At 40.1% G+C, this 13577-nt stretch overlaps 1 protein-coding gene and 1 pseudogene across 14 annotated transcripts in view; one reads left to right on the forward strand and one right to left on the reverse strand.

The window, feature by feature from the left end:
* The window catches only part of LOC104140074 (lens epithelium-derived growth factor-like), a 34287-nt gene that overhangs the window by 13222 nt on the left and 7488 nt on the right, over positions 1–13577 (forward strand). For 7 of the 14 annotated variants that reach the window (XM_068924596.1, XM_068924598.1, XM_068924593.1 and 4 more), the window contains 9 exons: positions 940–1165; positions 1828–1949; positions 3137–3199; positions 4139–4194; positions 5417–5487; positions 6438–6539; positions 6753–6972; positions 9636–9750; positions 9844–9889. In XM_068924596.1, the coding sequence (XP_068780697.1) occupies positions 940–1165; positions 1828–1949; positions 3137–3199; positions 4139–4194; positions 5417–5487; positions 6438–6539; positions 6753–6972; positions 9636–9750; positions 9844–9865 (997 nt within the window). In that variant the 3' untranslated portion in view covers positions 9866–9889. Of the gene's footprint in view, positions 1–939; positions 1166–1827; positions 1950–3136; positions 3200–4138; positions 4195–5416; positions 5488–6437; positions 6540–6752; positions 6973–9635; positions 9755–9843; positions 9890–13577 lie in introns of those variants that run through there. The other 7 variants (XM_068924594.1, XM_068924595.1, XM_068924600.1 and 4 more) reach the window with 7 other exon arrangements.
* Positions 1–13577, reverse strand: part of LOC104145190 (lens epithelium-derived growth factor-like) — a 63322-nt pseudogene that overhangs the window by 5162 nt on the left and 44583 nt on the right.

Consider the following 13577-nt stretch of genomic DNA (forward strand, 5'->3'; position numbering starts at 1 on the left):
TCATGAAATTCAACAAGGACAAATGCCAAGTCCTGCCCCTGGGAAGGAAGAACCCCTGATAACAGTACAGGTTGGAGACTGACTGGCTGGGGAGCAGCTCTGCTGAAAAGGACCTGGGGGTCCTGGTGGACAACAAGCTGACCATGAGCCAACAGCGTGCCCTGGCATCAAAGGCGGCCACCATCATCCTGGGCTGTATGAACAGGAGCATAGCCATAGATTGAGGGAAGTGATTATTCCCCTCTACTCAGCACTCGTTAGACCACCTCTAGAATACTGTGTCCAGTTTTGGGTCCCACAGTACATCAGAAAGATGCTGACTAAATGGAGTGAGTCCAGCAGAGAGCCACCAAGCTGGTCAGGGGCTGGAGCACTTGCCCTATGAAGAGGAGCTGAGTAAACTGGGCTTGTTCAGCCTTGAGAAGAGAAGGCTTAGGGGGCCTAATAGTAGCCTTCCAATACCTACAAGGAGGTCACCAAGGAGGAGGAGCCAGGCTCTTCAGTGGTGCATGGTGGGAGGATGAGAGGCAACAGGCATAAGTTGAAACAAGAGAGATTCAGACTGGATGTATGGAAATACTTTTTCACCCTGGGGACAATCAAGCAGTGGGGCAGGTTGCTCAGAGAGGTTGTGCAGTCTCCATCCTTGGAGGTTTTCAAGACCAAACTGGAGAAAGCCCTGAGTAACCTGGTCTGACCTCATAGCTGACCCACCTTTGTGCAGGGGGTTGGACAAGAGACCTCCAGAAGCCCCTTCCAACCTGAATTGTCCTATGATCCTATGAAATTAAACATCTAGGAATGAGCTAACTTTGTGCAGGTGAGGTATTCATTAGTAAAAACTAGAAAGTACATCTTACTGAATTGAGAGAACTAGGTTCAGTTTTAAGCTGGGTATAGATAATGAATATGAAGCTTAAATAATTTACTGTGTTTTAGTGTTCACGAGGAGGAGAAGACAAAGAAAAAAGGACTGGAAGAAAAGCCCAAAAAACAAGGGAAAAAAGATGAGGAGAGTCAGAAGGAAGAAGACAAACCAAGAACGGAATTTGATAGAAGAGAAGGAAAGAAAGAGACCGAACCAAAAAGGAGAAATGCTTCCCAAGTGGGTTCTGCATCAGCCTCTGATTCTGAAGAGGATGGAGGACAGCATGAAGTTGATAAGGTATATTTCTCTTTACTGACATATTTATTGTAAAGAACAGTAGTTCATTGAAGATATTTCTTAAAGCTAATACTAGGGTCTTCAATTTTGTCTATTAAGGGTCGGAGCCTTGTGTCTGGCTAATATAGATGCATGTCTTGGGAATGAGAAGTTGTAGAATTCCCTTCTGTCAAATACTCTTTTCAGTAACTTTTTGATATTTACAAAGAAATTTTTTTTCCCTAAAACTTAAATTTAAATCCATCTTTACTTTTTTTTTTAAAGACATTTATTATATCAAAAGGGGTTTTTTTTTGTATGCTTCCTTGAATGCGTGCACACGTGTGTGTGCATGTGTATATTCTTTTTTGGCCTGAGAAAAAAGTGCTCGAGTGCTGAGAATCTGTGGGGTATGGCTTTGGGTTTTTTGGTGTTTGGGATATTCTTCTCTATATCTGGGAGAAGAAAAATGAGAGAAAGCACTAATAAAACTCAACTTCTTATCTATATGTAAAAGTCTTGGATTTAGTTACAGGGGAATGCTAACTCTCAACAGGGTGTTTCACGGACCAGAGCAATAGTGTATAGACATTTAGAGTGGGTAGGTTTAACTATTAATGTACTTGATTTTCAGTAATCTAAAGACTCCTTATCTCTTCTCACTCTAAAATCCTAAATAAAAGCAGAAGAAAAAAGGAGGAAGGAACTTTCAAGGAGCTCATAGAAGAAACGTGTTACAAGGCCAACATGAGAGAGAACTGACAGAAAGAAAGTGTAAGCAAGAGGAGCAGATGGAAGCTGAGCTGTGAGTATGTTTTAAGACATGATGTCTATAAATTGTAGTAGTACTTTGAACATAAGAGGAAGAGACACAAACTGACAAAATTCCCAATTGGTTTGCCCTGTGTTCTGTGTCCTCCCTCTGCCTTTTTTTCCCTGAGCATTATTTAACTTTTTAAGTGGAGAATAAAAAAGCTCTTGTACATCAATATGTAGTATTGTGGGAGGATGGGAAAAATTGAATTCAGAAATTAAGTGATGTCAGTCTTTCAGTGACTTAGATTTCCTAACAGTAGGGCAGAGTTGATAGGATACTTCTAAACAGAACCCAAGAACACGTCTGTGAAGAGAAAGCTAATTGTTTCAGCAGGGCCGTGTATTATATTTTAAGTCTTGAATACATGAGATGGATAGGATCTATTAATTCATGGCTATGGAATTTTGATCAGGTTGTGGAATACATGGGGTTCCCTGGAAAATACTTCCTTCTCTGGCAACTGGAGGCCAGACTGTCAGATAGAACAAGGAAGAAGTTATGATTCATGCTACTCTGGCTCTGCGAAGCCAATTGAGTAATATTGAACAGTTTGCACTCGGAAGATAAATTATCACAAATGACGCAAGCATGAGCATGGAGAGAAGATCCTGCCAGAAACTTGGGGGATGTTGAGACAGTAGGAAGAGTAGGAAGTAAGATTTCCAAGTCCTCTCTTCTCTCCCTCCTCAGTTATTCTTTCTCTAGAAACCTAAACACACTTCTTCCTTGGGGCAAACCTAAACATTTCCAATCTCCCAAAGACACTAAATTATTTTTATTGTTTCTGCAACTCTTAATATATTATTATTTAAATCTGACATGCTTTTTGATTTCTGCAATAAATCGTCTTGTATTGATTTGGTTATGTTAATTAAGTCTTCTACTTTTAGACTTCATATTTTATGCATCTAAGGAATTAGAGTTCTACTTCAGTAAAAGTAAGGAGCAGTAGCTTATCTTAGTAACTGTGTATAGTTTTGATTATAGCTGGTACCTAATTATTAAGCACAAAACCTAATATTAATAAAATGTGAACAGGTTTATTTTTATGCTGTCTGCTTTCCTGCAAGTTCCTCTGTCAGCATAATGGATATAAGTTGAATTTTTCTGTTTTTTTTTTATCATTATTTTCCATTTTTTCTGGTCTTCATAGCTACCTCATTAATATTTGTTAGGCAAACCCAATTCAGTGCTCTGTACAGAAGACAGCCTTGCTTAAAGAACGCGAGTCTGTGCAGGTAACAATAGAAGTATAATAATGTTAACCTTTTGGAAGTCTTTGATTCTGTAACCAGATAAAGTGTGAAAGGAGCATGAAAGCTGATAGACATGCAGGATTCTTGTCTTTATAGATGTTTATTGTTATGACAGTTGGATAAACTCACAGAATTCTAGAATAGGCCAATTATAAAATAAGGCTTTGAAATTCTATGATAAAATAAAACTGAGGACTTGATAAATGGGCTTATTTTTTCCTGAATGAAAATAGTTTAAAAGCTTGTTTGAAAGATTTTATAATCCTTGTCTTCTTCCTCCTATAACTGGAGGACAAAGCCGACCTTTTTATTTTTCTGAGTCCTTATTTTTAGCGAGGTTAATTATTAGAGATTTTTCTTGGCTCTTTCCATAAGGAGATTTGAAGAAACCTGTACTAAACCTTATTTTTTATTATTAATACTTGCATCAGGGTTATTTAAATGATCAGTGATATATATTACGGTTAGTTGTGGGATACTTATGGCTTACTTATTTCTGTACTTCTTTTATTACAGTTGCTGTGGGACTTGTTTTATTTATCATATAATCACTCTTTTTCCCCATAATTCCCTGAGGCAAACCTGAATGCCAGTTTTAAATTTGTGTCATCTTAAAATATTCTCTTTCTGTGAATCTTTCATACACTGCAGTTTTATCTTAATTTTTACATGTTAATAATGCTTTTATTTGCTGCTTCTAGGGGAAACTGTCTGTTAATCTGGAGGATTCCTTATCTGCAGTATCTTAATAAATATATTTATTTAATTTATTTTGGTCTTTGAAGAAAGCAGGGTTTGACTTCTGTATTTTAAACACAATTTGAGTACCTCAAAACATTGCATCTCATTTAAAAATAATAATAAAAAAAGACCCAAGACTTTAGAAGAAAACATTACAAAAATGCTTTCGTGTTTTGATAGGCAAAATAAAGAAGAAGGCAAGAAACCAGAAGTTAAGAGGATGGAGAAGAAGAGAGGTTAGTTTAAAGAATCTAAACTGAATATTTTTGACTGTCTTAAATTTTTGAACAGAAATATCTGTTTGGATAATAAGACTTACAGCTAAGTGGGTTTTGGGATCTCAGTCAAAGATGTTTAATCTGTGATTACTTCCTTCAGTTCTTTGAAGCAGTGTGTTCTTGTTCTAGGCCTTCTACATTCTTTTCTTCAGCAGTGTATTAGAACTGGTCTTCAGTATTCCCATCATTCTAGTCATGCTAGTTTTTAAACCTTTTCACATGTTCTCAATTCATCAGTGTATGGAATCAAAGGTTCTGGTTCTTTGAACGGAATCACTTTAGTTCTTTCCCTTTACTACTAATTTTCTGTCCCATCATAGCAGAATATTCAGAGGGGACCCCTTGCAAATATTCAGATGGTATCCCTTTCTAGGGAAGGGGCTTAGATTTGGGATAGTTACTGTGTTCTTGTCCACTAGGCCAGACTTCCAAACCAACTATTACAAGAATAAGTCATTCCCTTCTTGGTGTCCCTACCCTTCTTAGATATGTCTTTCTTGAGGGCAGTCCAAACCACTGCCTTCAGGTTCCACCTATCTTTTTTTATATGGTAAAAATCTAACGGTTTAGACTGGAACCAATTCTAGTGTTGGCAGCAGGAGAGATTTTTATATAAATGTGTCCAAGACAGATTGAGCTAATAAAATAAGCAGTTGGTCTGCAATATTGTCCAGTATGTATACCACTTGTATACTGAAGAGAATCCAAGTAGACATTGAGCACATATGAGTTAGAGATCAACTTCCTCATTTGTCTTTACCACTTGTTAGGGCACATATGTTGCTAACTACTTTATTTGGATGGATTTGGACTATGACTGTGTCCAAGTTCCTGAAATCCAAAGCATCAATATTCAGGTATCCTCTCATCATAAAGCTTCTCCAGCTTCCCAACTCTTACTATTTATTGAAACTTCCTTTTAACTGGGGTTAACTTCTGGAAGGTGACAGTTGGATATTACAGCAGAAAAATTTTCAGCTAGTAACTCCATGTTGTTGTTGCGTGTCCAATTTAAAAAAAAATGTATTTGCTACCGTAATGTACCTTATGAAAACTTAATATGAGTTGCTTACTCATATATTTTGCCTTCTGTGCCTCAAGTTCAGGTTTGTAGAAATGTTTCTACAAAAACATTTCAAGAGATTATCAAATATTCATGCCTGCTATTTCTAATCTTTAGAAACATCAATGGATTCTAGGCTTCAAAGGATACACGCAGAAATTAAAAACTCGCTCAAAATTGATAATCTTGTAAGTATATTTTGTTAATTTATGTATGTGTACAATTCAGGCAGGAAATACTTTTGAATGTCTGGTTTGACATATGATTCATTAAAAAATATATCTTGAAGGAAAGGAATTCCTTTAATTTGCAAGACTCTGGGGAACTTCTTTCTTGATTACTCACCTGGTCTCCTCAGAGTACCATCATGTGGAAAGTGTTGAAAGGGGTTTGGCCTCTGATTTAGCACCTTCACTTCATGAAGGCTATTTGTACAATGAGAAACTAGCAGTTTAAGTGAAGAAGCATTTCAGAACAAACGCTGCAGTGGCTTCTGCATTTAGCAGCGTGAGAAATAGCAAGCAGTTTCAACTCAGTTTGGAAGTTTGTGCTGTCACACTAAAGAGCAGAACATTTGTTTCCAGTATGGCCAACTCTTAAGCCTATAAAAATATTCTGACTTCAAAGTAATTCACATTAAATTTTAAAAAATTTAACTTCAGCATAATGTTTCAGTTTAAATATCATTCTGTCAGCTTGACTCCAGATAGTAAAATTCAAATGTAAAAATATTTGAAATAAAAACTTAGAGATGTAATCTTATTCTTGTCTGGATTATAAAATTTGGTTGTAGAGCTAGAGCAAAGACACTTCCTTCATCATAATTGCATTTATCACTAAGTAAATGTGGCAACTAGCGTATTCTGCTGAGAATAGTACTGAATCCCCCTTTTTCTCTGCCAAATACCAAGATGGTTTCTAGAACTTGAGCATGCATTTATTTTAATGAGTGAAGATTTCCCCTCTGCTTTGGAGAGAGATCTAAGCAGTATCTGATGTTTTTTTTGCTACTTTCCCCCAAGAACAGGAGCTAAAACTCAGCATTTCCTTCTTTTTTTTTTTTTCTTCTTAATGTGGCTAACCAAGGATTGTTAGCATTTAAACAAAGTCTTCAAATCAAACTTTTGTTTATATACAGGATGTGAACAGGTGTATTGAGGCTCTTGATGAGCTTGCTTCCCTTCAGGTCACGATGCAGCAAGCTCAAAAGCACACAGAGATGATTTTGACTCTAAAGAAGGTGAGATATGCAACTTTGTTAAAAATAACTTCAAAAGGGAAAATTTTTTTTTTTTGAATGCACATTAAGTTTATTTACTACTTTGGAGCATGTAGAAGTCCTTGATCTCAGTTCAAGTTTAAACATAGAATACAATGAGTTAAAAATTTCATGTAGCACTTAATGAGATTAAATATATAAGTGGAGCTGACTGTTTTACCTTTTTATTTTCAGATACGGAAGTTCAAAGTTAGCCAAGTTATCATGGAGAAATCTACAATGCTGTACAACAAGTTCAAGACCATGTTTCTAGTTGGAGAAGGTGATTCTGTTCTTTCACAGGTGCTAAATAAATCACTTGCTGAGCAGAAGCAGCATGAGGAAATCAAAAAATCTAAGGAACAATGGAAGAAACGACCAAATAAAAAAATGGAAAAGGAAAAAGAACAAACAGGTAGGGTTGGTGTACTTCATCCCACCCTCTCTAGGTGACTTCATTGTAGTAGCAGAGGCTAAAATGTTACCAGCTATGTTTGTTTGTGCTATATTTTGTATGAACTTTATAGTAAAATGGGATTTCTTTAGTAACCAAATAAACTGCAGTTATTTTCCAAGTTGCATACTTGGAATAGGGAAGGAAGAGGATTGATACTGAAGTAAACTCAGTTGGCATACTTCTAGGACTACAATAGCTGAATGAGTTTTCACAATTAATTCTTGGTGCAGTGTTTTAAATGCAGTAGGTCTTTCATTTAACCTTACACATTTCATTTTCAGTTTCTTGTTGTTTATATCCAGTCTCCAATGACTCTGAGCCAAGTTCAAATGGTATCTAAAGCAGTCATGTAAGAGTTTCACCCATCTATCAAAATCTTTAGGCTATTTGAAATATTCAAAAATAGTATTTTTATGACCAAGTATCAAGTTTAAGGGTAAAATTTATTACTGCATGTATGTTTTCCAAGGCTATCTTATTGTTATTACCTGAAGAGAAGGACTCTTACAAAAAGTGAGAATAAGAAGAGAAAGTGAGAATAAGAAATTTATAGTAAAGCAAAAAATCCTGACTTTACTATCTTGTGAAAAGCTGTTAAACAGTAGATAGAATAACCTCTTAGTGTCTTCAAGGAAGCCTATACTTCTACCTTTTCTTTAAAAGCATTAAATTTACCATGCATACTATCTGTGGTGTTAGAAGCAGTATCAGCTTTTTGCCATCTGCATGCTGCTTTATTGAACATATATCACAGCAGTGTAGTTTAGGCATTCCTGGACAGTGATAGTGTAACATGAATGAATTTATCATTTGAGAAGAAAAGGCTTTTATACTTTTAACAGAGTATCATCCAGATTAATCATTAGCTCTTTTAATTAAAAGTACAACAATATTAAACTTTTCCCAATTGCCTTTAATAACTGCCTTAAGTTACTGGAGAGAAGTTTTAAAAAAAAAAAAATAAAAAAATAAGCAAAGAATGCATGAAGCACACGGAGGTGATACATGTGTTATGAAGCAGAGGATCAAAATGAGAAAGAGACAATGGAAAACTGTGCTAGACTGCAGGAACTGTAAAAGTGTTTAAATCTTTGCAGTGACAAGGGCTGGGAAAAAGTTAAAGTAACTATGAACTCAAATGTCAAGAGGAGAATTCAGCAAAACTATTTGAAGGCTATGATTACTGAAGAAATAGGAGTAGAGCAGTAATAAATTTATATAATTTAGATCAATGCTAATAATAGTAAGAATTCACCAAATTCAGAAGTTGATATACTACTATATTTGTAACTAATATAGAAGTAGATTATTAATGAAGTAGATTATTAATTCATCTTGCCATTTTATGGAGATGAAAGAGTAGAATAGTCTGACTAGTGAAGTCACTCCAAATTTTTGCTATGTAGTAAAGTTTAATATTAGACTTCAACAACAACAAAAAAAATCACATTGTCCAGCAGTCAAATATATAAGGATAGCTGACTTGCTTGGACTAGCTGGGAATTTCATAGAAATGTGGATATTTGTTTGCTACAAAAAAGACATTCCAGTTCCTTCATGTACTGGTGTACTACTTCTGTCCTTTTAAAATTCAAAACAGAATCTGTTTAGTAATTCTAAATAATTTTTAAGTAGATCTAACTGCTGAAGTGTTATTTTAAAACTGGTTTTCTGCTTTTTAGTATCATCTTAGCCTGAAAGTATTAAGACTAAGTGTTTTGTATTTTTCCTGAAGTAGCATAGGAGTTTATTCAAAAATAGTGGAGGTTTTTTTGTAAGCCTATTGAAAAAATGGGCTGTATCCTTCTAAATTGAACCTAGAGTGATACTTTGATAAACTTGAATATTCCAAAACCAGCTTGTAATCGTAGAGCAAAATATATTCCTCATGGAAATTGAGAGGACAAATGTTCCTGCTTTGACTTCTAACTAAGTACAATTTAGTTTAAAGCTTCTTCACAGCACACTGTTTTTCTACTTATGCTAATGGTATGATGGATATATTTGCTCTTCAAATATACTTACCATATTATTACTGTACTACATACTAAGCCTTATTTTACCTTTATATACCATTTTTTACATTTTGATTATACCTATATATGCATTGTTGTTGACAATAAGCAAGAATCCATGGAACTATTAACTTCTGTAGTTAAAATATTAGAAATCTGCAATAAATATCTGGGTTAAGGTATAGTCAAACTTTCTCACTACTCAAGCTATAAATAATAAATAACCAATTACCCTATTAGCTGTAGCCTGACAAACCTAGAAAGAACATGGATCTCTTGAAATATATGTTGATCATGTCAGGTTAATTGTCATAGACTCTTAATACTTCTTGGGTTAATGTTCAGATGTCCTTCAGTTTATCTTGAAATGTGTTGTGAATTACCTTGAAACTGTAGCCTTCAGCAATATTTTATATGCCTGCTCCTTTTATTTAGATAAAGGAAATTATGGGACTGAATTCTTAGAAGTTGTCATAACATGTTCTTGTTTTTTTATATATAGCTTCAGCTGGTAGATATCAAGATTAGAGGAAAAACATTTGTGGCATTGGAGTTGATGCTTTTCTTGCTTCCTGCAGTGCTGATTCTTTTCCTTTAATTTTAAAGGTTTGAAGACACTAAATGGAGAGTCTGAAGAAACTCAAGACATCAACCAATCACAACACAGTGGAGAGAACACTGAGGAAAAGAAAGAGAAGCATGAAGTTATCACTAAGAAAAAGTGAGTTAATGTTAGTAAGTTCACTGAAGTAACCGATTTTAATTTAAAGTTACTTAATCGTATTTAGTTACTGTTTTTTTTTTTTTTTTACAGAGTTTTCTCCTCAATTTTATAGAAATAAAATGGCATGTTAATTCTACTCTGATTTTGAACAAACGTTTTTAGGAGAACCGCTTCACTCATTTCAATAGTGTAGGTAGAAGGAACTTTTCACAGAATCACAGAATGGTCAAGGTTGGAAGGGACCTCTGGAGATAATCTAGTCCAACCCCCCTGCTCAAGCAGGGTCATCTAGAGCACATCGCCTGCACGTGATCCTGGGCAGGTTTTGAATACCTCCAGGGAAGGAGACTCCACAACCTCTTTGGGCAACCTGTTCCAGGGCTCAGTCACCCTCACAGTGAAGAAGTTTTTCCTCAGGTTCAGATGGGACTGCCTGTGTTTCAGTTTCTGCCCGTTGCCTCTCGTCCTGTCACTGGGCACCACGGAGAAGAGGCTGGCCCTTGACACCCTCCCTTCAGATACTTGTACACATTGATGAGATCCCCTCTCAGTCTTCTCTCCTCCAGGCTGAACAGGCCCAGCTCTCTCAGCCTTTCTTCAGAGGAGAGATGCTCCAGTCCCCTCATCATCTTTGTAGCCCTCCGCTGGACTCTCTCCAGTAGTGCCATGTCTCTCCTGTACTGGGGAGCCCAGAACTGGACACAGGACTCCAGGTGAGGCCTCCCCAGGGCTGAGTAGAGGGGGAGGATCACCTCCCTCGACCTGCTGACAACACTCTGCCTAATGCAGCCCCAGGATACCCTTGGCCTTCTTGGCCACAAGGGCACATTGCTGGCTCATGCTTAACTTGTGGTCCACCAGGACTCCCAGGTCCTTCTCTGCAGAGCTGCTTTCCAGCAGGTCAGCCCCCAGCCTGTCCTGGTGCCTGGGGTTGTTCCTCCCCAGGTGCAGGACCCTGCACTTGCCTTTGAACTTCATGAGGTTCCTCTCCGCCCAACTCTCCAGCCTGTCCAGGTCCCTCTGAATGGCAGCACAGCCTTCTGGTGTGTCAGCCACTCCTCCCAGTTTAGTATCATCAGCAGACTTGCTGAGAGTGCACTCTGTCCCTTCCTCCAGGTCACTGAGGAATACATTGAACAAGACTGGACCCAGGACTGACCCCTGGGGGACACCACTAGCTACAGGCCTCCAACTAGACTCTGCACCACTGACTGCAACCCTCTGAGCTCTGCCATCCAGCCAGTTCTCAATCCACCTCACTGTCCACTCATCCAACCCACACTTCCTGAGCTTGCCTATGAGGATGTGATGGGAGACTGTCAAAAGCCTTGCTGAAGTCCAGGGAGACAACATCCACTGCTCTCCCCTCATCCACCCAGCCAGTCGTCCCATCGTAGAAGGCTATCAGGTTGGTCAAGCATGATTTCCCTTTGGTGAATCCAGGCTGACTACTCCTGATCACCTTCTTGTCCTCCACATGCTTAGTGAGGACCTCCAGGAGGAGCTGTTCCATCACCTTTCCAGGGATGGAGGTGAGGCTGACAGGCCTGTAGTTCCCTGGCTCCTCCTTCTTGCCCTTTTTGAAGACTGGAGTGACACTGGCTTTCTTCCAGTCCTCAGGCACCTCTCCTGATCTCCAGGACCTTTCAGAGATGATGGGGAGTGGCCTAGCAATAACATCCACCAGCTCCCTCAGCACTCGTGGGTGCATCCTGTCAGGGCCCATGGATTTGTGGATGTCAGGTTTGGACAAAAGATCTCTAACCCGATCCTCCTCGACCAAGGGAGAGTCTTCCTTTCTCCAGCCTTCCTCTCTTGTCCCCAGGGTCTGGAATTCCCCAGGGCTGGCCTTAGCAGTGAAGACTGAAGCAAAGAAGGCATCCAACAACTCTGCCTTCTCTGTATCCTTTGTCACCAGGGCACCCGCCCCATTCAGCAGCGGGCCCACATTTTCCCTAGTCTTCCTTTAGCTACTGATGTATTTGAAGAAGCCCTTCTTGTTGTCCTTGACATCCCTTGCCAGATTTAATTCCAAATGGGCCTTAGCCTTCCTTGTCGCATCCCTGCACACTCTGACAACGTCCCTGTATTCCTCCCAAGTGGCCTGTCCCCTTTTCCACATTCTGTAGACTTCCTCCTTCTGTTTGAGTTTTGCCAGGAGTTCCTTGCTCATCCATGCAGGTCTCCTGCCTGCTTTGCTGGACTTCTTACTCAGAGGGATGCACTGCTCTTGAGCCTGGAGGAAGTGATGCTTGAATATTAACCAGCTCTCCTGGACCCCTCTTCCTTCTGGGGCCCTCCCCCATGAGATTCCCCTAAGTAGGTCCCTGAAGAGGCCAAAGTCAGCTCTCCTGAAGTCCAGGGTTGCGATCCTACTTATTGTCCTGCTCCCTCCTCGTAGGATCCTCAACTCCACCATCTCATGGTCACTGCAGCCAAGGCTGCCCCCAACCTTCACATCTCCAACCAGACCTTCTTTGTTTGTTAGTACAAGGTCTAGCAATGCACCTCTCCTTGTTGGCGTCTCCACCACCTGTGTCTAGAAGTTATCCTCAATGCTCTGCAGGAACCTCCTGGACTGTTTGTGCCTAGCTGTGCTCTCTTCCCAGCAGATGTCAGGGTGGTGGAAGTCCCCCATGAGAACCAGGGCCTGTGACTGTGAGGCTACTTCCAGCTGTCTGTAGAAGGCCTCATCAATGACTTCCTCTTCCTGATCAGGTGGCCTGTAGCAAACCCCCACCACCGTGTCACCCATGTTAGCCTGCCCTTTAATCCTTACCCATAGGCTCTCAACTTGCTCTTCATCCACCCCTAGGCAGAGCTCCACACATTCTAGTTGCTCCCTCACATAAAGGGCAACTCCACCACCTCGCCTTCCTGGCCTCTCTTTCCTAAAAAGCACATAGCCATCCATGACAGCATCCCAGTCATGTGAACTATCCCACCATGTCTCTGTAACTGCAATGAGATCATGGCCCTGCGACCGCACACAGATCTCTAACTCTTCCTGCTTATTCCCCATGCTGCGTGCCTTGGTGTACAGGCATTTCAGAGAGCCAATCGAGCATGCAGGCTTCTCAGGAGAGGTGCAAGAGGATCCTCCATAGCCATGTTCCATGCTGTCTCCCCTGGCTGCATGCACCCGCTGGAGGCATCCTGACTTGAGTGGCGTTTTGCTACCTACCCTGTCTCTATAACGCTCCCCTTCCCCCCATCTTTCCTAGTTTAAAGCCCTCCTTACCAGGCTGGCCAGCCTGTTGACAAAGACATGTTTGCCCCGCTTGGCGAGGTGGATCCCATCTCTCCCCATCAGCTGTCGGTCTTCGACCAGGGTCCCGTGGTCATAGAAAACAAAACCCTGTTGTCAACTCCAGCGGCGCAGCTAGTCGTTCACTTGGAAAACTCGTCTACTCCTCCTCCCGTCCTTTTCCCTCACAGGCAAGATTGAGGAGAAAATGACCTGGGCTCCCAGACCCTTAACCACCATTCCCAGAGCTCTGAAGTGCTGTTTGATGGTTTCCAAGTTGCCCTTGGTGTCATTAGTGCCCACATGGAAGAGCAGCAGAGGGTAGTAGTCTGATGCATGGACAAGCCTTGGCAGTCTTTCCATGACGTCTCTTATTTGAGCCCCTGGCATGGCAGCAAACCTCTAGACAAGAGGTCAGGTGGGCAGATAGGTGCCTCTGTCCCCTGCATCAGGGAGTCACCCGCAACAATCACTTCTTGCTTCTTCTGGGTGTTCCCGCATGGCACGGGGTCTGTCTGGCCAGTATCTTTCCTTGAAGCCACGCTCAGTTCCTCCTCAGCCTGGAGGGCACTAAACT

This window comes from Struthio camelus, chromosome W (genome assembly GCF_040807025.1).
Source record: "Struthio camelus isolate bStrCam1 chromosome W, bStrCam1.hap1, whole genome shotgun sequence".
In the NCBI taxonomy this organism is placed as follows: domain Eukaryota; kingdom Metazoa; phylum Chordata; class Aves; order Struthioniformes; family Struthionidae; genus Struthio; species Struthio camelus.